General features: G+C 25.8%; 4 protein-coding genes across 5 annotated transcripts; 1 reads left to right on the forward strand and 3 right to left on the reverse strand.

Moving 5' to 3' along the window:
- Positions 1-1,373: 1,373 nt before the first annotated feature.
- Positions 1,374-15,258, reverse strand: LOC129610475 (chitin synthase chs-2). The gene is made up of 17 exons (XM_055523081.1): positions 15,122-15,258; positions 14,772-15,019; positions 13,395-13,561; positions 13,183-13,309; positions 12,757-12,957; positions 12,504-12,694; positions 11,564-11,948; positions 11,362-11,498; positions 11,051-11,294; positions 6,168-7,246; positions 5,833-5,980; positions 5,402-5,562; positions 3,686-3,912; positions 3,010-3,064; positions 2,018-2,557; positions 1,718-1,949; positions 1,374-1,616 (listed from the first exon to the last, which is right to left on the reverse strand). The coding sequence occupies exons 1-17, from the start codon at positions 15,178-15,180 to the stop codon at positions 1,432-1,434; spliced, it is 4,386 nt and encodes a 1,461-aa protein (XP_055379056.1). The 5' UTR covers positions 15,181-15,258; the 3' UTR covers positions 1,374-1,431.
- A 968-nt stretch (positions 15,259-16,226) lies between these two features.
- LOC129610167 (phosphate carrier protein, mitochondrial-like) lies at positions 16,227-18,268 on the reverse strand. The gene is made up of 4 exons (XM_055522584.1): positions 18,120-18,268; positions 17,333-17,675; positions 16,819-17,159; positions 16,227-16,756 (listed from the first exon to the last, which is right to left on the reverse strand). The coding sequence occupies exons 2-4, from the start codon at positions 17,669-17,671 to the stop codon at positions 16,402-16,404; spliced, it is 1,035 nt and encodes a 344-aa protein (XP_055378559.1). The 5' UTR covers positions 17,672-17,675; positions 18,120-18,268; the 3' UTR covers positions 16,227-16,401.
- A 1,020-nt stretch (positions 18,269-19,288) lies between these two features.
- LOC129610316 (V-type proton ATPase subunit e 2-like) lies at positions 19,289-19,963 on the reverse strand. The gene is made up of 3 exons (XM_055522856.1): positions 19,765-19,963; positions 19,608-19,655; positions 19,289-19,550 (listed from the first exon to the last, which is right to left on the reverse strand). Exons 1-3 carry the CDS (start codon positions 19,860-19,862, stop codon positions 19,439-19,441), a joined length of 258 nt encoding a protein of 85 aa, XP_055378831.1. The 5' UTR covers positions 19,863-19,963; the 3' UTR covers positions 19,289-19,438.
- A 1,144-nt stretch (positions 19,964-21,107) lies between these two features.
- Positions 21,108-23,559, forward strand: LOC129610158 (serine/arginine-rich splicing factor 1B). 2 transcript variants are annotated; one of them, XR_008697076.1, is made up of 6 exons: positions 21,108-21,347; positions 21,405-21,535; positions 21,600-21,826; positions 21,884-21,951; positions 22,023-23,394; positions 23,496-23,559. XR_008697076.1 is itself a non-coding variant. In XM_055522569.1 (5 exons), the coding sequence occupies exons 1-5, from the start codon at positions 21,184-21,186 to the stop codon at positions 22,132-22,134; spliced, it is 702 nt and encodes a 233-aa protein (XP_055378544.1). In that variant the 5' UTR covers positions 21,108-21,183; the 3' UTR covers positions 22,135-23,559. The 2 variants fall into 2 exon arrangements, 1 of the variants encoding a protein (XP_055378544.1); XM_055522569.1 differs by having other exon boundaries at positions 22,023-23,559.
- The last annotated feature ends 731 nt before the right edge of the window (positions 23,560-24,290 follow it).

Consider the following 24,290-nt stretch of genomic DNA (forward strand, 5'->3'; position numbering starts at 1 on the left):
AGTAGATTATTTTAGTTGTTTTTAAAAACAAACACGCGTATATAACATAACAATGCGATACATACTTACATGTATACAAAATACATAAAAATGTAATTGATTTTAATTGTATTAAATAAATCGGAAGTTAAATTAGCTTGAATTTAACATGGTAGTTGCCTGAGTATTTAAAAAAAAACTTACTTGTACATAAGTAAGTACATTGTATTGTAAGCAGTAACACTCAACTTCAAGTATACATTTTTGTTTCGCTCTTATGATTATTTCTTATATAAATGTAGAATTTTTATTCATATTTTATTAGGTATTTCTGATATATGTACATACATACATATATTATTAATATTAAATCAATAGTTCAAGATTTGATTAAAAAAATCAAATTGAAAAATATAAAATTGCCTTTTCTAAATTTCCAAAATTCTTTGCCTAATTCTAGTTTTAAGTAGATAGGATTTTTACTTGCTTATTTAATATATTGATAATACATTTTATCTTATTATATTTAACCCTGAAAATAAATAAACAATTGTTAGTTGAACTTTATACACAACTATAATGATGTTAGTGTAAATAAATAACTCGTATATAACTATCAATAAAACTATATAGTGTGATTAATCAATAAACTATACTTATTGATTAAGAATACAATTTACGAAAAATTTTAAGATCATAATATTAAAAATAATTTTAATCCTCAATTTAAATTATAAATCATATAATGGGTTTTTCAATAGAGGTGGCAGCAATTGGAGCTATTAATGTAGCTTTATGTAAATTGAAAGATCGGTTTATTTTTACCAGTTTTATCCAACAAAGTTAAGAATTCCATTATGAACATACACTTCAAAAATTTTTAAAAAACCATTCAGGTTATTTAGAGAATTTCGGCAATTTATTAACGGCAATTTATTTACGGCAACTCCTTTTTAGAGGAGTCAACTAACAAAATTATTATTATTATAAAGTGAAACAAATTCACAAATTTTTCCGCAAGTAACATTTCTATTCACTGAAAGTATGAAAGTTTTTGACAACGGAGAGTATGAACGTACCCAACAACGCTGATTTCAGCAATACAACGACCGCCCATAGGACGGGAGTTTGGCCTAGGTATAAATATTCAAAACACTACTAGCGCTATTAGCGAATATTGAACGCTGCGCTATGAGGATATACCGAAAATATTGAACAAAGTGAGTGAAAATTTAAAAAACAAACAAATATTAGACAAAAAGTGATTTTAAATATGTAAAATAGAAATGGAAAATTGTTCAACACCTGCTATTTTTCTATTTAAAATATTTAGATAATGTGAAATAAAATTTTCTATAGCTACAATAAAATTAAAAATTCCAGTACAATAATGAATATTATGTTATATTTTATATTTCATTTAAATTATATTATTTTGTAAATAATTTAATTTCATTCCGTTTTATAGTCAGATACAAAAGCTGGATTATCATTTCCATTAATGTAACCATTTCCTAATAAATTATTTCTGCGTTCATTCAAAACAGTTCTTCGGCGTTCAATTACAGATTTTCGATTATTTTCAAGCCTTGTTATTGTTTTACGGCGTAACGGTACTTCATTATACTTCAGTTTACCTAAAAAAATTTTACAAATTAATATTTAAAATTTCATGAATTTTAATTTTTTTTATATAATATAAAAATTGGGTAAAACAATGAGAAGAAACAAAACAAACCTGCTTCAAATCTTCTTTCAAAATTCGTTTGCAAATCACTCCAATCTTTTGGATCATTATATGCTTTTGAAGAAGTCAATCTATATATCGTATTTCTACGAATTGGTTCATCAGAATTATCTTCAACATCGGAATCATCTTCATCAATTCTTTTTGGTTTCTGTGATTTTTTAGCAATTTCAACTGTTGTGCCACGCAATTCTTCAATAAAAGTATCTTCATTATCATCATCCTAAGTATATGCAATTGTTTTAAAATTCTATTTTAATTCTATAATTAATTTCAAAATATTTAACATACATTTGATCCACAACAAAATATATTTAATTGTGTTGTTGCTAATATTTGTGAAATTGTTGCAAAACGATGAAATAACATTGCAACAAATTGAATGAATAAAATTAAACCGAACAATAAAACAAAACATAAACCAATTGGATCCAATTCTAAATGCTCTCGAAAAATCATCACTTCATGTCGTTCATTAAATGTTATGGTATCTTTTGCATGAAATGGCCAAATAAAATGCAAAACACTTTTCTTACTCTGTAAAATTAAAACGACCAAAACAAATAAAGCATTTATCATGACGAATGCAAAACAGACGATATCACGTAAGCCTTTTAATTCTTCTTTCACTTTATTTTTATCATCATCGCTTTGGAATAAAGGACGTAAATATTTTTCAATTAATTTTTCCCAAAATTTTGTTTCCTGAGGTGATAAATCTGATATTTGGAAATCATTTAATAATGGATCATCTAACCAACCGGGCTCATATATTTCTTCTTTTGGAGGAGTTTTTTCATTTTCTTCAGATTCTTTTTTATTTGGATCTTCCTACATATAGAAAAAATAAAAACATTATTTTGTTATTATTGTCATTTAAGATTTTTTAAGAAATTTTAATAACTTTAGTCACTAAGGACGTTTTTGTTGTTAAGTATTGTATGGCCAATATTATACGAGTATTAAATATTTTTATTTTCTATTACTCGACCCAATCTTAAAGTTAAAGGCGTTCAATTTAATTTTTTAACAAAATAAAGAAAAAATGTGACAAAAATAAAAACATAAAATAATTTATAACCTAATAATATTTAAAATTATTATTTCAAATAAAAAGAAGAGCATTCTAATCGCCTAATTTAAATATACCAAATCCTAGCATTTAATATTATCCTGGCAAAAAAAAATGAGCAACATATTTTACTGCGATTCTCTTTTCATACATTAAAAACTAAGGAAATAAATAAAAATAAAATGATATTGTATATAATCCATAAATTTACATGAATATTTTCTTCACTTGGCTGCGACATAACCACAATTTCCCCAGATAATTTCCTGTATAAACAAAAATATATAAAAAAAAAAAAATTAAATTTATTATTTTTGTACAATTTTATATTTTATACGTTTTTTTCTGAATATCAAAAATTTTATACAGAGTAACCCAGAACTGGTGATGATTTCTTGGAGTTTGAAACGAAATTGTTCATGTGTGGTGGAAGAGATGCTCAAGTTGCAAACAACACATTGCTCTCACTTAAACAGCTTCGGAACTTTTATGGATAAAATCAGACAGAATGTTTTCATTCTGATTTTCATTAACTCTAACTTCCCGTAAATGTCCGAGTTTCCCCTCTTCCATCACAAGAACGAATTTTTTTTTTTTAAAATTCAAAATAATTACCATCCATAACCTTAACATTATATACATAGTTCTGGACCACCTTGTACGCATGATTTTCTTTATATACACGTATTCATTTTTTCAATTCAAATTAAACGTATACGTTCTGCACATACGAGTATAGTATTATGAATTTAATGTGTACATAAATATTATGCCATCTAAATGTTTACACACATGTTAGTAAACTATATGTATTATATAAATTATTAACAGTATATAAGTTTGTAATATAAAAAATATACCTAATATATTAAAGAATATTAACTTACATTTCGAGAGTTCTTAATTTTGTATTCAATTCTGTTAGACTTTCTGATATTAAAAGTAATTGAGTTTCAGTTGTATTAGTCTTTTGATGTGTACAAAACATACAACGAAATAAACCAGAACATGCTAAATCAAAACTTCCTTCTTCATCTTTATTTGGTTTTAAATTATAAAATAATTGTTGAAATTTAGACATTTTTTTATCATTTAAATTTGATTTGTTTTTATCCTGAAAAAAAAAATTGTATTAATTAAAATAATTCTCAATCTTTTAAGAAGAATGGTAAAGTATTATACATATAAAAAAATAAGGATATTCTATATAACAATAATATTTTGAAGGCTCATGCTTTATTGAATTGTAATCCACAAAAAATAAAATAAATATTCACTTTTATATATGAAATTTAATGCCCCAAGCTTTAATAAACATTATTATATACATATGTTAATATGTACATAAAAATTAAATTTTATAACAAATAATTTCCATAAAGTGAAAATAAAGATATTTAGACTTTTTAAACGTACATTTTTCGCCAATAAAGCCTTTTGTTTAGAAGTAGTGAAAATAATAAAAACTAAACGTTTCTCTTTTATAATAAGTATTTAACGGTCTATAACAAATTTTCCAAGAGCTAATCAAATTTAAAATTCGAAACTATGTTTCTATATTTTACAGAATATACAACTAAAAATTCAGTAACGTAATCCTCCTTAAACGTAAAAACATAACGTAAGCCTCCGAGTAACATTTGCAGATTATAGATTTGTATATCAAGGACAATAATGCATCGAGACCACGTACAAGGATCCCTGAATGCATTGCATTCCCTACAACACACACTCGAGACCCACCGTCCTGATGAACTCAAGCAACTTGTGAGACGTGTAACATTTACAAATATAAGAATAAATTTAAAACTTTTCTGGAATAATTTGCAATAGAATATAAAATTTTGTTGACCATACGAGTAATAGTTGACTTCAAATCCTGATATCGAACACTGATCTCAAATTTATTCACATATACTTATATTAAAGTTTCAACGGTAGTGCTTCTAAATTTTACGTGCAAGACCTAGAACTACGAGTGCCAGATACAATCAAAAAATCCGAAAATAAATTTTTGCCCTATGAGTTGTTCAAATTTCTTGTATTTTCTAAAAGATGTTTAAAATTTAAAAAAAAAAATTAGATTTTGAAATTCACTGTTATAAAGCGTAAAAGAGTAAAAAAAATATTTATTTATAATTAATTTTCTATTTTGGCAAAAACATTTTATCTGTGTTCATTATTTTGAAATTTTTGTGTATTAAAAATTACAAGGGTTAGAAATTATAATATTTTTAGGCCTTTAGGTGATTAAAATTAAAAATCATTGTTATATAGATACATCCCATAAATACGTATATGTGGATATATCTATGTATTATTCCTAACATATGCATATTATTCTTAAGCCGGAAGCAATACTTTTGAAAAGAAAATAATTTAAATAATGTTTATTTATTTATTTGACAAAAATTGGTCAAGAAAAATGTTAAAAAAAAATTATTATTTTAAAAATGGGTAGCTATTCAATATTCAATATAAAAATTGAAAATATTAAAATTTAATTTCGTTTTATATATGTATGTACATAGCTATGTGCAATAATTTTCTACTTTCGTTAATATTATATAAATGATATCAAAAATTATAAAAATCATATTTACCTCTTGTTGATCTTGTGGAGGTTTTATATCTCTGGTACCCCAAGAAACATCATTCATATTAAAAACCGAATAAATCAATAACAACATATACATAGATGGAATAGTAATAAAATAAATTATACCACACCATAATGCTCCAAATTCTTGTGGATGTAAAACACCTGCAATAATAGGAAAATATAATTGAAGAAAATTTTTCTATTTTCCATAAGATCTGCACTGCAAGTAAAGGTATACGAAACGTTTTTTTAAACTCTTATTTCACAATATTCAATATATTATCATTAAATTATTGGTATTCCAAAAATGCCATAGAACTTTCAATTTTTAACAATCTATATTGAAAATCTGAATTTCTTGGTTCATATTTTTAATACATCAATTCAATTTTTAGATGGACAAAGAAAAATAATATTTAATATTAAATTTACCTGTGATAGTTATTTGCAAGACAACAGAAAGGAAGAAAAGTGATGTTGGGGAATATATACTGTCCTCTAACATTTGAATTGCTATACCAATAATAACAGCCATCATCACCAAACAATACAATGAACTTATAATAAAAGCTGCTATCAACTATTCAAATTATTCCAAAAAGGAAGTATAAAAAGGAAACAATTAAATAAAAATTAATATCAAAATATTTTCAAAAAACAGAAAATTTTCCAATACACATATTGACATATACACACTTTAATTATAATCGGGTTAAACTACAATTAAAAGAAAATAAAAAATTAAAGGAACAAAATATAAAGTATACCTGATACTTTTGTTTCATAAAAAAGCATATTAACATAAATCCAGCTACAGGTATTACATTATATATAAATGATGTCCATATATCAACCGAAAATACTGCAACAGCAGCACCAATAACCATTAAAAATATTGTACCAGGCCCCAATATTGTACCAACCATTAACATACCCTGATATATAATATATGGTGTTGATATGCTATTGTTATTTTTAACAATTAATTTTGCATCACCGAGTAAATCAAATATATTTGCGATTGTTGATGGTACCCAACGACGACGTTGATTATAAAATTCATTAAAATTTTCTGGTGCATGTGTATATGCATCTGATGCAGCTGAATATTCAACACGAAATTTTTGTTTTAATAATAATGTACATAACCATCTATCTTCACCCTGATCATATTGTACATAATGTCTTGCCTCTTTTGATACAGTTGTATATTTTTTCATTACACTATTTTCCATTAATGCTCTACCACGAAATAATGAAAAACAGCCAGGACTACAGAGTACACAACCGATAACATGTTCTGTTGCTTTTTGTAACCAATGACCAATTGCATATTCAAATACTTGATACCATACCATTGGACCTTTACCAACTGGATGTATACGACCGCATGCAGCACCTAAATCTGGATCAACTCTCATACGTCCAATAAGTAAATGTACAGCTTGTGGTTGAAAATCAATATCACCATCCAATGCTAATATAAATGTATTTTGTGCAATTACAATTTTACGTTTTGGTGATATACCATCCATTTCCATTATACGAAATCCTAATAAATAATACATGTACATAACCTGTGACCAACGTTTTTTATGACGTATTTTATCTTTATTTTTTAAATGGGCAATCATTTTTGTACGACCAGGTAATGTCCATATTAAACGTCCACCATATGGTGTTTTAATTTTTGTTGGAGGTTTTATTTTAATTTTTGTATTATAAACAACTTCGGCTGCTTTTTCAATACTTTCAACTAAACTTTTAACAAACATATTTATTGGTGGATTTTCAGGATCTTCACATCTCTTATCAATAATAAATGCATCATCGAAGAATATATTTACTAAAAAATAAAAAAAATTTATATATTAGAAATAGAATCACTATTTTGGTCAATTATAATATTGAAATGAGTTCGTTCTTTGAAGTTTAAAAAAACTTATATATTTAACGTCATTTACAAGAATTAAATAATGTTTGTACCAAATGAAGCCAAAATACCAAATGAAATTTGACATGAAGTGAAATATAAAATTTCTACTCCAAATACAATTTACTTGAAATTAGTTATTTATGATTAGCCGCCGCATATTGCTCACGTTTCATTTAAGGATGATAAAATATTGCAACTCTCTTGAAAATTTCTCCATACAATTCAGTAACAACACGAACTTTTAGATTTTTTTGAAGTTTTAAACAAAATTTACATCGATTTACAAGTTTAATTAAGGAAGTTTATTAGCAAATGTTACTCTGTTGTCTGTTTACATATAATGTAACACGCATACATGTAAAATTACCTGTAATACTGAAATTTTAAGGACAGTAAAGGTTTCTATCATTCAAAAATTATAACATCTACTATAGCAATACTATATTTTAGTATTTTATTATTTGTATAGCAAAAACAAAAAACATTTTAATAAATTATATGTTCCATTCATATTTAATTTTCATTAAAGGATTAGAATTGATAAATTGTTCAAAAATTAAACTTATAGGTATATATATATGAAGATATGAGTAAGAGTTGTACCACAATTTGAATTTCATTATGAAGTGATTTCAACCTATGAATTTAATATAATTTTGCCATTCATTTTATTCAATAAATAATTAATTAATGCATATGTGGCTATGTACGTACGCGATAATAAAAATTTAGTAATCGAGTTTTTCAATTAAATACTTAAAATTCGATATAAATGTAATTTAATTATGCTTATTGCATAGATGTACATATGTAAGTGTAAAAGCAATGTCATTACATTTATTAAGTCAATACTTTTTATGTCATTTAGATTTTGTCAGCTTGTTAAAAATAATTCCTTAACCTTTCCTTAACCTTATTCAAGTTTTATGATACTCTCATATTACTATTATGCAAGCCCCCATAATAATCCTTTCAAATGCATATCCTATTATTACAGATTGCGTAATAGTAACTTAAATCATATCCTGTTATCTTAAAATAAAAATTCCGTGATTAATAAATTATAAGTTTTATTCCTGCTGTACTCGATATAAGAGAGTAGAGTTTCCACAAAGCCTTTCTATCGAACTCTGTTCATGTCTTTCTATTTGCTACTACTAATTCATTTGCGACTGATCTCCTCCATGTTAACTGGGGTTTTCCCAACCCCTTGCTACGCCCTGCGCACATTCCGTCCTATCGCATGTGATACTATTGTGGTCGGTTCCTTTCAGACTATATACTCGATCCACTTCCATTTTCTTCTTTTAACGATGAATTCTACTCGTTCCTAGCCCGTAATTACCCAGATGATTTCAAATGCATGTTTAATTTTATTCGGCAAGAATATAAGCAAAACGTAAAGAACGTCATACAAAATTTGGTTATGATATGGTGTGTACCGACATATGCATAAGCGCTCTAAATTGGACATAAAACAAAATTTATATCTTTTTACCTACACTGTTGTTCCCTTACATATACGTCGAAAATTTATTGTGTAAGCAATTCGAATTGAATGAACAATTTTCAATATTTTACGTTCCGTTCCACAATTACTTCCCAATATGCCTGCTTTAATATCTTAACCATACTTTAACTCGGTTTTCTTTTAATAAAGTATAAAATGAGTATATAATAAATAAAAAATTAGACACACACTTTCTGTATGTAGATTGTAGATCACAGTTATAGAAAAATAACAGATTAACAAACATTTTGTATTCAAAATTTGTAAGAATTTTCTATAAACAATTTTCTTTCAACAGCGAAATTTTCGGTTCCTTCTTCAAAAACAAAAAAGAATTTTTAAATCACAAAAAAAAAAAATTTAGAGTACTCAAAAAATAAATTATGTGAATCAAAATTTGCGTGTAATTTTGTTTTTTCAACATAATCATACCTTAGAAAAGCATAATTTTTTTGTAATAACATTTTCCATTTCTATGGAAATATTTTTAAATCGAAATGACACTGTGAAAAAATACGTTTTAACAAACTACAATTACCTAAGAATCACAAAATAACTTATTCAATCTGTCAAATTAACACTCTAAGAACAAATTTTGTTTCAACTTTTCCTCGCAAAACAGTTCAATTTTGCAATTAGAAGTTTTGCAATTAGAAATCAACTTTTAGTTCTTTAAATAACTTCGGAAATACTTTTCATATGACCGCTATGGAAACATGAAAGATATTATCGTATTGGCTATGAAAAACAGAATATTCCATTCGCCTTGGCCTCATACGATCTGTAGTCATACATATGTACATATGTTCGAAGTAAAAAAAAATTAGCTCAATTTGCAAACATAATGAATATTGATAATAATAAAAAAATCTGATTTGGTTAGCACATAACCGACTGTACACATTGTCTAGTTAAGAGTAAATGTTTGAAAACATTATAGAAATGCCTTTTAAACACTTTTTTCCAATTTTTAGGACGTTAATAAGCTTCTAGTTAACATATACCTAGAAAAATGTAAATTTGGCTGTTACTAGAGTTTCACTTTGTGCCATCCGCCAGTTAATTTCGGTAACGACCATAGCTCAAATATCAAGTTTCAAGAAATTCCACCACTTAGCTCCGTAGATCTGGTAAAAAATGTAAAATCGGCTCCCAATTTGATTTCCGAGCCCCAATCTTTCTAAAAAATTTACAGATTCTTTGTTTTAACACTCCAAATTTAAACGTCAAATTTCAACAAAATTGGTTGATTATTTCTCTTTATATACGCAAAAATGTAGAATTGACCCGCAAAAACATCCAGTTCCCAAAGTCTGAAAAGTTGATCAATCCGTAACATTCCCAAAACAAACTCACATATAAAATTTCATCAAAATCGGTTCAGCCGAACTTGAGATACACGCGTGCACACACCGACAAACAGACAGACCGGCACCTCTCTAAAAACAGCTTATTTACACTTCCCTACTATGGAGAAGTACGTTCCCACCCAAAACTCGATATGTAAAATTTGTTGCCATCACATAACCTCCCATATTGTATGCAATTGCGGTCGATAAAAAAGTTTATAATTTTACAAATTAAAAACATTTCTAATTAGAGTGAGCTCCTACTGTACTTATTTAAAATTGTAAATATGAGAAATTGTACAACTATAAAGAGCTAGAACTCTATAGAAATTCATTACTTGGATTGCTTGTTTGAAATTCCATATTTAAATGAATTTCAGCTTCTTCAACTAAAAAAAAAATTATTTCCTTATTTTAAAATATTTTTTTTTTTCAGTGAAAGCACTCACAATATTTTCAATTCGTGTACCCTGGTACATATTTGTATACTTGAATGATTTAAGGGTAACGTGTAATAAGAGAGAGATTCTGATTCGAATTAATTTTTTCTTATAATATGCTGAAACTACTGAAACGTATTATTCAAATAAATTTTTAAATTTTAGAGTATTCTCATGAGAGTTTTTTTGATAATTTCAAATAATAAATTCAAAAGATTTTTAAGTAAAATTTAGAACTTATGCATGTAGAGGCAAATATAGTGAAAAATTTTCAATAATTTCTTAAATTTTAAATTTGCATAATTTTACAATCAAGCAAATTTCTTTAACGGTGAACACACATTTATAATATAAATTTTAAATTACATACTAATTCCACTATTTAAAAAATAATATAATTAGTATAAGAACTTACTTTCTAATTCATAATATTCTTCATCATATTTTCCATTATTTAAATATTTCCTAGCCATTCGTCTAGCACACTGATCTTCATCTAAACGTAAGATAGATTTTAAAAATTCCATCATTTCTTCTTCATTTTCATGCCACATAGTAGCACATACTATTAGCTGTGGAATACTATCACTTAATTTTATTTCAGAATCTCGTCTTTTACTAGATTTTGTATTTTCTGGACTAACAAAAGTAACAGAATCCTTAAATAATTATATGAAAAAGAGGTTTTCAATACCTTCAATAATATTATTACAAATTTTATATTACCATATATTCAACAAATTTTTCTTGATCTAAAACTCTTCGATTCATTGAAATACATTGATCAATAAGAAAACTACAATACCATGGACAAATAAATAATTTTTCTGTAGATGCATTTCGATCATTCTTCGGTTTCCAAACTTTTAAAAATAAAATTATTTCACTTTACTACAAAATTATGATCAGTTTTATTAATAGCACTTACTGTGTCTTGTTATCCATAATTGTGATATCCACCATATTACCCACACATAAATATATTCGTCCAATATATAATTCCAAACATTATAAATAGGAATTCCTCTAAATGCCAAGTAATCTGGAAAGTAATTATGAAAAACACATACATCCATTTCACGTATCCCAGATAATGATAATAGAAGACCCAATGAAAATGGTCCAGCTAATGTCAATGGTAACGCAAAACTAAATTCTTGTATTTTAATTTTACATGCAAATTTCGCCGTTATATAACATAAATATGATGTAAAAATATGAATTATGAAAATCCAGATGTGCGCCATTGGTTCAGACTTAATTTTTTCGAACTCAGAATCAGTTGTATTTTGATCCGTAAACAATGGAATTTTCTGTAAAAAATACAAAATAAATCACTTCAGTAACCGTTTATGAAAATGTACGATTATTTTATGCTACATAGTAAAGTAAAAATAATGGAATTATTAGAAAAGAGAATTTGGGGGAAATGAAACTATTCATATTACCCAAATCAGATGAAATAAATGTAAAATGTGCTGTACTACCCAATTAAAAATGATAAATACGAACATTGGTATTTGTTGCTATATAAAAAAATAAAAATGCAAAGGTGATATTGGTCTTCTATTTTTAGCAGCGGTAAGGAAACAGCTCCTTCTTAAAATAAATCGTTATAATTGATAAGCCATGAACCCAAGAAGATACATTCCAAGAATTGTAAGACGGTACATAAAAATAATACATACTCTTCCATACACGAAAAATTTCTAACTTTATATTCGATCTTTTTTTAACCTTTGAATTTATAATAACAATTGTTCCTTTATATGCGAAAAATGCTAACATAAAAGTTTCTTGTTTCGCCCTATTAAAGCTATGATAGCTTTGCAATCTTACATGTATATATTGAATAATTAAATACTCACATTTTTTATAATAATATCGTGTTGATACCATCCCGATAAAAAATATTCAAAATATGATTTAAAATTTTGACCATCAAGTAAAAGTGATGCAATAGCAAAGAATATAATTTTAAATGGTGCCACAAAAAGATAAATATAAGGCCTGCATTCAATTAATTGTTGTCTTATTTCAACTAAGTACCTTAAAAATGCTAAAAATAATATATATAACAGTTATTTTACAAAATATTTACAATATATTTAATAAATTTACAACTAGATGGTAATCCAGCACAATAATTTTCCCACCATCGAAAAGATATTAATATTAAAGCTGGAATTAATAACCAAAGTTGAGGTTGACCACCCAAAAACGGCCATACTAAAAATCCTGTAACTTGAGCACATAATGCAATAGCACCAAGAATAAAAAACAATAACGATTTGCAATTTAATCCAATTCCAGAAAATAAACCTATAAATTATAAATTCTTATACATATGAAAATTTTCGTAAAATTTTTGTTAATATAACAATATAATAATATGACAACATTACAAGAACAGATTAAGTAAAAAGTTCAATAAAAATTGTAATAAGAAAAAATAGCAGGTGTACTAAAAATTTTAATAATTTTTTATCAAAAAAAAATTTGTTTTTAATATTAACATCGCATTTATTATTTCAAATAATTACAAACCTATTATTGCTGGAACTAAACATACACAATTAGCTAACATAAGACCTCTTGCAGAATCTAATAATGGTAAAACTGAAAATGTTAACATAGCTAATCCAAATGTATGCAATGTTTCCATTCCACCAATCTGTAGATAAAAAGTAAGAGATCAAACAATAATAGATTACTAAAAAAAAAACAAAAGAAATACTTATTTTAAGTAAAATACTTACCAATACCATTTCATTTACAGTTGGAAATCTTACATTTTTAAAGAAGCATACTCTTGCTACTCTTAAAAATGTAAAAATTTCAGGTACAGCAAATGAAAATATTAGAGTCCATACCCAAGATATTCTTTGTTTTTCTGGTATAAATGCATATTTTTCTGTATCAGGATCTATTACGCAAAAAAAAAATTTAATTCATTCAATAAATTTAATAATGAAACCATCAAATATATTTCAATTCTTAGAAAATTTCTTCGATCCATTTACCAGTAAAATTAATTCATTCATAAAATTCATTTATTCTTTTATTTAATTTATAATATTAAAATTTTAATAAAATAACTTTAAAAATACCACAAAATTAAAACATAGCAATTCTTCACATTTTTATTTATTTATGAAAATTTAGTAAAATATTAATGACGCTAGAAATTATTTAAAAATTTCATTCAACATCATGATTAGATTGAATGTACGTTATAGATGCCTTTGAAGACAAAATTTTTTAAAATAAATTCAAAACCATTTCGATAAATACATATGTGCGTGTACAATTTTCAAACTCATATCTAGCTAATATCTAGCGAAATAATAGTATCCACATACATATCTTGCACCTATTTCATCTGGTAAAGTTATTAATAAAATAATTATAATTTCGTATACTTAACAAAATCGCTAATAAAGTTAATAATATTATGACAAGCTGAATATGATGAATGCGTTATTTATCATAAATTTTTCTTACTATCAATATTTTATTTTCACATATTTTTCTTTATTTAAAGCACTTCTAATACAAATTATAATCAAATCTCTCTAATTGAAATTGAAAACAATTTGTAATTCAAAAATTCTATTAAATTCTTATTATGAGTAACATGTTAATTTTTTTATTTTCTTATAAATATTTAGTGTATAACAACTATGGTGTTCTTTTGCTTATTTTATTCTTTAATTTATTTTTAAATTGATATTATAGGTGCATGTATTTAATTTAATTCTAGTAAATTTCTAATAACATAGTCTACCTCTAATTAAAAATTTGGTCTACTTTTATAATTGCTACTTTCATTACTCTAACATTCTATCCTCCTCTACCCTTCATTCTTCCTAATTTCAGATTTTAAATTAATTGGTATTGAAACTTTAAAACGTGTTAAAAAAATTTTGGTTTTACTTTAAAAATATTTTCGCTATAAGTCCACGCACTTATTTTATTTGTTTTTGCATTATTTTATCTTATAAGTAAAATGCAATATAATGTTAACCGGAAATAAATATTAATAAATTTTATCGTCTTTGATAAATTTTTTTTTATCAATAAAAGAATTTTATAAAAAAAAATTTCAAAATATTAAAAAAAAATTTTATATTTACGTCTTATATCACAATATCTTGCATTATGTCCAAGTTGAAGCTGTGATGTCATCAATATATAAGTGTTTTTGGATACTATACTAGAAACTAATATAATACTAAAAACAGTAATATATGTTATAATTTTTAAAAATTTCAAGAAAGCTCCAAATTTATTCCAATTTGCTAAAGAACCAGATGTTACTTCTGGTGGTGGATCTTCAAAAGAATCCCATAATGGTTGCGATTTCCTTTGTGACGTTGTATTTCTTTATAATATTCAATTTAATTAAAATTTAATATAGGTTTGCTAACACAATTCTTAATTAATATACATTTTTTTTTATATTTTAATGCAATATCTTAAATACCTTTTTCTTAGTATAATTTCTTCATCATAAGGATCATCGTCATTTATATCGAAATTCATATTTTTACACTAAAAATTATTTTTTTTTGAAAAATTTTTAAAATCTTGAGATAAATAACTATTTTACTTGCAGACCAATACAAAGCGACTAAATATAGATATTAAAAAAGAAATTACTTTATCATAAATGAAATCTAAGTTTATCGATATCTTTCATCTACAACACAATATCGGTTAGATATCAATTTATATCAAACGTAAGTAGATATAACTCAAAAGAAAGGAACAAAAAAAAATTTTTTTTAGATTGTGAAAAATAGTTTTGAAGAACTTTCATACTGAGGAAAAATGAAAAATGTATTTTCAGAAAACAGAGAATACTCAGTTCAGTTTGTAATAGGACGCCAATAAGTGCATTTCGTTCTCATTTTTTCTCTTATGATTCTCTGAAAAAACAAATATCTTCAAATTAAATTTAATTTTAACTTTTCATACAACCTGTTTGATGATATTTTTATACTTATTTTGTTTTATATATAAATCATGTTAGAAAATTTTAATTTTAATACGATATCAATCACTAAAATTCAAAATGAGGAAACCAAATTAATTGTAAACTAACTTCTTTGTTCCCAGTTGACCCCTAAATCTACAGATTTCAACGATAAGAATTAAGGAAGAGAAAGAATGTATTAAACAAATAACAAAAGAAATTCAATTTTGGAAAGTTTTTCATAATAATTATATACGCTATAAAAACTTATATCCAAGCACGGCCAAATATTGGAACTTATAAGCATATCCATTCGCTTAAGCTCTTCATTTTGATGTTCATTAATGTTATTGTCATAATACTCATAAAACGAAAATCAATATGATTTCTTACAAATTCAATATAAAAATTCTTCACTCTTTATACAAATATAGGTAAGCTTGTAGACTTATTCCCAAATGCTCATGCACTAATTCCTAAACTGCCACAATATCTGCGCCTTTAGGTGCTCCATAGAAAATCTAAAATGTTATAGCAATCTTTTATTGCATCATTTAACAAAGTTTTTAATTAAACTAAAAATTTGTTTCAATAATCAAATTAAAAATTAATATGAATCATTTTCATTTTATTTAATTTATTTATTAAGGGAAACAGATTCATATAATAACATATTAAGATATTAATATTATGTATATGAAAATTAAAATGCCAATGTAAAACCTGGCCTTTAATACTCTTTTCTATAAATTTTCTTCTAATTTGTATTGCATTATAGTTAATTATGTTTAGTCTCCCTTATTTCCTTCTAATTTCTGTCTTAAAGATTCTGGCATTTCTGCTGGAGGAGGACGAGGAATGCCTAGCATTACTTTTACACCATCATAAATGAACCATTGAAGGGCAGTTAATGTACCGATCATAATTACACGAGGTCCAAGACCTTTCCACATTCCAGCAAAACCTAATGTTTTTGCAATTTGACCTATTGTTGCTCCTTTGCTTTGATTTAATTTAGAAACCATAACATCAGCAGGATGTGATACTATAGCACAGAAAACACCAGCAATGTAACCAGCAGCAAATGTAACTACTAATTGTTCACCCTTAGAACATTCAGATCTTGGTTTTGGAACCACACTCCTTTAAAAGAAAATAAAAAATACATAATTATACATATTCAAATTTTAACTATAATAACATACTTATAAAGCAATTCAACTGTTCTTTCGAAACATGCGAATTTCATCATTGTGTATGGGATTTGACGACTCCAAAGTGGTGTAATACCTTTGTAGAAGGCGGTCATTCCTTCTTCGGCTAACATTTTTGGATATGCTTGTCGCATTGTGTTTGCGTAACCTGGAGATGTTTGTATTTTTACTTTAATAGCTTCAAACGGACATAATGCAATGTCAGCGAAGAACTCTGCCGATGCAGAAGAAGCTAAAAACAAGGTTGTCCTGTAAATATAAGCGTTTTCTTCACCAACAACTCCAGAGTAGAAAATTTTGAACCACTCATAAAACCCAAATTTGCAAAGACCCTAAAAAATTTTTTTAATTTTAACATAATGAAAGTGGTTGTTATTCCTATAGACGAAGTTTATGTAAATATTCAAATTCCATAAAGCACAAATTTATTTGACTATTAATAATTGCCTTATTAAAATTCTGATTGAAGAGTAAACCAATCAATTACATAATTCAGGTAACTTACTTGAGCTGAATATCCAATCAATGTTGGTGCCCAACCCTTTGTCAGACCAACCGCACCTTCTTCGGCTACTGTGACTTTAATACCGTTAAATAAATTTTTATATTTTGCAGAGTCAACTTGTAATCGGCATTTTACTAAATCTAAAGGTGTCACTAAGGTATGTGTTGATCCACAGGATAAAATTCCTCCAATACTACATAACACAAAGTATTTAGTGCTCCCAAACTCACATGAATCAGCTGCTGCTATTTCACGTCCATGTACTGGTTCACAATTAGCATGTGTGAAGGGCGATATGAATCGCCCATTTTTAGCTGCTTCAAACATTGATGAAAACATTTTTCTGAAATAAAAAAAATACTTTATACCCTATGACCAGAAAAAAAAGCTTATATGTATGCACATAATAAACGAACAAACTTCATATCAAGTTCGTTGGAAAAAAAATTATGTAATAACTTTTCATGTAAAATCAATTCACTAGATACTCAAATAAAAAATTTTCAACGTGTTTGATGTTTCGTCTAATTTCTTTAATAAATTAAAAAACTTTTTTGTATTTTCTATTTTTACATAATATGCTTACGAATATGTTTCTTTTATTTAATTAATATTTAAAGAAAATTTCTGATTACATCGATTACAATTAAAAACGAAACTGTGTATTGAGAAACTTTTTGTCAGAAGATGACATATAATTCTTAGCAAAATTAATCCCGAAATAAAGAATTATAAATGTATAAAACAAGTTAAATAAAAATATTTAATAAAATTTAGGATATCTTACCTTTGAGTTGGGACACGACCAGGTGAAATAAGGAAATAGCTCTTTCTTATAGAATTATTCAATGACAGCAAAAAGCACTAATCGATATAAATATGACATTTCCAGTTGAAGACCTTGATTTTCATACGAAATGGACTACATACACACGTTACTTATTAAAGCCCGTCTTATTGTTGTTGTTTAAATGTCAGTAACTACACGCCGGCAATTAAATTATATTAAAAAATTTGTAAAATAAAAAACAGATGGCACTATAAAATTCTAAATTCTTACACATGGTCGGATATTCACAATATAACCGCTGCTGATAAACCTTCATTTTGAATATTATAAATTTTGTTTGTGTCGAAATATTAATTAACGTACATATTTCTTTTCATTTTATCAGGTTGTCAATTAAAAGTAAAAGTATTTGAAGTAAATTAAAAAGATTTTGTTCAGAGAAATTAAAATTATATAACTGTTCAAAATCAAATTAAATTGCCAGTTGTGTATGAAATCAATGAGTGAAATTATTTTAATCAATCAATCTATGCGCGCGCTATCTGGTTTTTGGGGTCGGAAATAAAACAAAGAAAAGAATAAAGAAAATAATTGATTTTAAGTTTAACATATTTGTGGGATTAATCTACATAATCGCATGTATCTACATACCCACAAAAAATTTTTTGAAGGCATCCTAGTATAGTAATAAGAAAATTTACGATTTAAAATATAATACACACATACCGAAAATTTTAATTTCAAGGCAATTTATACTACTGCTATGTAAATAGAAATTTTAAAGCTGTTCAGAGTTCGAACTCTTTTCTGAACTCATGTATATTTCAAGTTTAATTTGTTACTTGTATTTAATTAAAACAAATAAATTAAAGCACAAAAATCAATAAATGTAATCCGTTCTTGCTTTAATACGCAGAAGATGTACACAAACTTAGTATATGTATTTAAAATTGGAAATTTTCACCTTAGAATGAACTAGTTAGAATGTTCCTTAGATTAAACTCCTTATAAAGAAAATTTAATGTTAGTTCACTAAAAGTATAATCTTTTTAATTCTATTATTTAAGATTTATTTTTCATAAATATGTACAACTAGGGAAACTCCGAAATTTCCCAGAATTATTACATAAGCTAAAGGAATTATACAAATATATAACACAATAATATTAACATTAATTATTTAGTATATTGATAATACTTAAACTGAAATAAACATTTAAAACAAAAAATAGAATCGCAGTTATTTTATCTTAATTTCAGATTAAGTAATTTAATTTAAAGGAGCAATACCCAATTAAAAGTTGATTTACATACAGTTAACCTTCTGTGATTTCATTTCCCCATTCCTTTGCCATAATTAATATGACATTCCTTTTTAATTTCGGACCAATTAATGGGTTCATTTGGGCCATATAACAGCAAAGCCAGCTACAAAAAATACTTCATTAAATTTGTATTTGAACCATTTATATTGTTAAAACTTACAAAAGCCAACATGTTGCTCCTGTTAACATTAGAATACATTGAATAATTCTGAAATATGGTTTGAACTAATTAGTTGTGATTCAAACATCATTAATAATATATGTATATTATGTTCACATATCTGAAGGATGCTAAAAGAAATTATAAATCAGCTTACCCACGATTTGGACCTTTTGGTACAAAGAATGGCAGACCAATTCCAACAATTCCCCACAAAACAGTGAAAATAATTAGAGGCAGATACGATGCAGCCATTTTTATCGAATACTTTTCAAAGATAAATAAGGGACTACAAAATTTTCCAAAAAATTTAGAAATTTTTGTGTGACTTATCACATGATATGATACAGAAAACTAAAAAATGTCAATCTACAGTATTATCTTCATATGACGTCTATTACCGAATATTAACATAAGTTATAGACGACGAGGTAAACGCAAATGCATACGAAATGTTATATTTATGGAAAATGAGCAAAACCTTTTAAACTGAAGCTGGGACAAATTATAAAAAAAAAGTTTTTCGTTTTTTGGCGCATAAATAAATACTGTTTAAATTATCATACAGTAAGAGAATTACCTATGTGAAAAACACAAATTTATTGCCTAGAACTTGTTACTTCAGTAGAAATTGTAACAGTTGAAAATTCATTCAAATCATAAAGATTCGCTAATTGAAAAATTTCTGCTTCAATGATGCTGTTGCTTAATTTCCGAGAAGAAACCAAGATTTATGTTTTACAACACAATGATTATAGGTTATAAGACGAGAATCCCAATAATTCCGATGTAGTGATTCCAAAATTTTTTGCATTTATCCCAAACAACGAATTTATTATGCTCTTCTGCAGAGTATGCAACATTTCTACGTTGTTGATCGATTTGCTCTTAATCTTTTGACTACCTTAACCCAGCATTTACACATACAAGTTACTTGCATGCAAGTTTGTATAATATTAATTGTCAATTAGTTTTTCGAAATGTCAAATTACTTGCTATTATGACGTAGGCGTTTAGCAAGTTAATTTTTGAAAATGTCTTTGAGAAGAAAACAACTAGCAATATATATAATTGTTTATAAATTTTAGAAACCATAAGTTTGCTAAGTTTAATTTTTTCAAAACAAAATTCAAAAATTTTAAATTAAAAAAAAAAAAAATCAAAACAACAAATTTTTTTTTGTGAATTTCTCAATATGTCAAATTACTTGCTCAAATTACTGGCAGCAAAATTTTCTTGCAAGTTGAACTGCAAGTAAACAAGCAAGTAGAAATATTTCAATGTGTTAGTAAAATTTTTGTATGTATTGCAACTTTCTTGCAAGTAACTTGTACGTGTAAATGCTGGGTAAGAATTTCATTAAAGTTGACTGTATCTGCGATTAATTCACAATTGCGTAAAATACGCATACGAAAATCAGATGTCAACAATTTATGACGTTTAATTTCGAAAATTATTTTATTACCTCAGTTCAGAAATTTCGAACCCTTTATTAAAATTCTAAATCGAGAAGTCGGCGTCTATAGAAATAAACTGCGTGTTTTTTCAATAATATAAAAAATTTAATTTCTTAATAATGTCTAGCAGAAATGAGTGTCGAATTTATGTAGGAAATCTTCCTCCTGACATAAGAACAAAGGATATTCAAGATTTATTCCACAAGTTTGGAAAAGTAACTTTTGTAGATTTGAAAAATCGAAGAGGTCCGCCATTTGCCTTTGTTGAATTTGAAGATGCAAGGTAAATTTTGTTTAATCAATATTTATTTATATGGTAAAAGTAAAATTTAATTAATAGAGATGCAGAAGATGCTGTCAAAGCAAGAGATGGTTATGACTATGATGGTTATAGATTGCGCGTAGAATTCCCTAGGGGAGGCGGTCCTGGAAGTTACCGAGGTGGTAGAAATGATCGTAGCCGAGGTGGAGGTACATATTTATTTATTTTTTTTAGTACATGCATATATTAAAGTTCTCAATTTTTAATTTGCAGGAAGAGGTCGAGGTCCACCTACGAAACGGTCGCAATACCGTGTCATTGTATCTGGTTTACCTCCATCTGGTTCTTGGCAAGATTTAAAAGATCACATGCGTGAAGCAGGAGATGTCTGCTTTGCAGATTCATATAAAGACGGCACTGGTGTTGTAGAATTTCTTCGTCATGAAGATATGAAATATGCAATAAAAAAGTTGGATGATTCAAGATTCCGATCTCATGAAGTATATTGAATTTCAATTCTTCAAATTAAATTTTTATTAATTGTATTATTAATTAAGGGTGAGGTAGCCTACATAAGAGTACGAGAAGATAATGGAGATGATAAAGGAAGAGACTTCCGTGATCGGTAAATGTTTTTCTTGATTTCCCGTCAGTCTCAAATTTTTAAAAGGATTTAATTTTAATCGTATGTTTCAGGTCTCGATCCAGATCATATTCTCCTAGACGCAGACGGGGTTCACCAACTTATACTCCTGTTCGCAGAACCTCGTTTTCAAGATCTCGTTCGGATTCAAGGTCAAACTACTAAAAGTTTTATATTTACAACATCTTTTTTTAATAATAGATTTAGAAAGTACTAAAGAATGTGTGTATTTCTTGCTTAAATATGAAGCATTAATCAAAACAAAAAGAAAAAAATTTAACAAATTCATACGTTGTAGGACTTTTTTTTTTTTGTTTTTCAAGGAAGTAGGTTTAACACTTAACATTAAATTTAATTGAAACAAAACAAAATAAAGAAAATATTAATTTACAAAATTAAAACAACATTCCTTGATAATAATAACTTATATATCAAAAAACAAAAAATTTTGAAAATACTTTAAAACATTTTATCTCATATGCAAACACAAAAAATGAGTAGGTAATTATTTTAATTTTAGACAGCATTCCGACATTCGGGATAAATCTTTTTTATTTCTTTGAATATGGAAATTCATATTTTTTTTTCTATTTTCAAGGCAACCAGAATAAAATTTACATAGTAAAGTAATTGGAAAATCAGTACCTACTCACATAAATTATTTTACATTTTATGTTTTAACAAAAACGAGAGTGGTGAATTTTCCGTAAAATAAATTTGCCTTGAAAAATTATTAAATTTTTAAACAGTAATTAAAATAAAATTTATGTTTTGCAAACATCGAAAATTTTAACATTAATTATAAAAATACTATGCTGTAATAATGTAAATAAGTTTTAATTTTTTTTTTTTGAATACGCTTTTAAAGATTGTTTCAAATTTAATTTTTTTTTTTATTTTGCAAATGTAATGTGAAAAAAGAAGTATTTTGAAGTCTAACAAATAAAATAGAAAATCAAGTTTCACTACATAATTTTGAGGAAAATATATTTTGAAACTAATATAAAAGATAAATTAAAATAAATTTCACATAATTCATAAAAAACAAATAATTATTAATTAAAATTTTACTTATAAATAAATTAATGTATTTTTTTTTTCTCTTTGCAATCTTTTTGTAATAAATGCATATTGGATGGATTATAAGAGTGATGTATAAAATGGAAGCAGGGATTTAAATCTTTGGACATATATATGTATATATATTAATTAATATATATATATATATACATAATATATAAATAAAAATATGGATTGGAATTTATTGTTTGCGTTATGGATAGGATTATAGGATTGTGATTTTAAAAGAATCGATTTGGAGAAAAATTAGTAAAAAGGAAGGACTGGAAGGATTAGGAGTTAGGATTAAAAAAAAATTAATAGGATACTTAATTATAATAAACGTTTTCCACTTTTTTTTTATATGTAAAATAATATTGTATTTACAAATTGTTTTTATATAATTAAAATTATACCTTTTTTTTTTATTGTTTTTTTTTTTATGTGAAAATAATTTGTAATACAAGCGGAAAATTTTTACAAATAAAAAAAAAGTGATAACATGTAAACTACTGGGTACGACGTGGGATAGGAATCTTATAAAAAAAATTGAAAATTGAAAATTGTAAAAGGATATCAACGTGGGATAGGATAATCTATATAATATATATTTCATATCTTTAGAATTGTATGCAAATTTAGGAATTGTATCAGAAACATTGTTCATTGTAAAGGAAATATCTTACCTCCGCTGGATATGATCGGTGGTACACCCTCTTCACATTATAAACATTAATTCTTTTCTTGGCTTGGAAATGGTAATTTTTTATTATAAATAAAAATTATTACATTTTAATAATACATATTTTTTTTTTGCATTTAAATCAATTAATATAAATATTTTTAATATGTGACTTATGTATATGTTAAAAATATTTGACTAAGTAATTTCACATATTCCATTAAAACAAAAAAGGAAAATCCAAATAAAATAAAATTAAATTTTTTTTTTGAGTAAAAGGAATTTCTGTAAAAGTCAAATATATCTTATATCGATATATTGTACTCTTTTTAACAAATAAATATTTGTTTGTCCTACATTATAGTTTCTACGATAAATGGGTTCAATAAGCGTAATATTGAATTTGTAAGTAATAATGTACAAGTAATTTCGACATTTTTATTTGATTTTTTTTTAAGAAAAAATAAAAAAAAATAAAATATCAACAATAGAAAAATCCCAATTTAATTTTCCTTGTATACAAAAAGAAAAATTAAAAAAAAAAAAAAATAAATAAAAATTGCATTTAATTCATATCCTA

This window comes from Condylostylus longicornis, unplaced genomic scaffold (assembly GCF_029603195.1).
Source record: "Condylostylus longicornis isolate FDR11 unplaced genomic scaffold, ASM2960319v2 ptg000044l, whole genome shotgun sequence".
NCBI classification, from domain to species: domain Eukaryota; kingdom Metazoa; phylum Arthropoda; class Insecta; order Diptera; family Dolichopodidae; genus Condylostylus; species Condylostylus longicornis.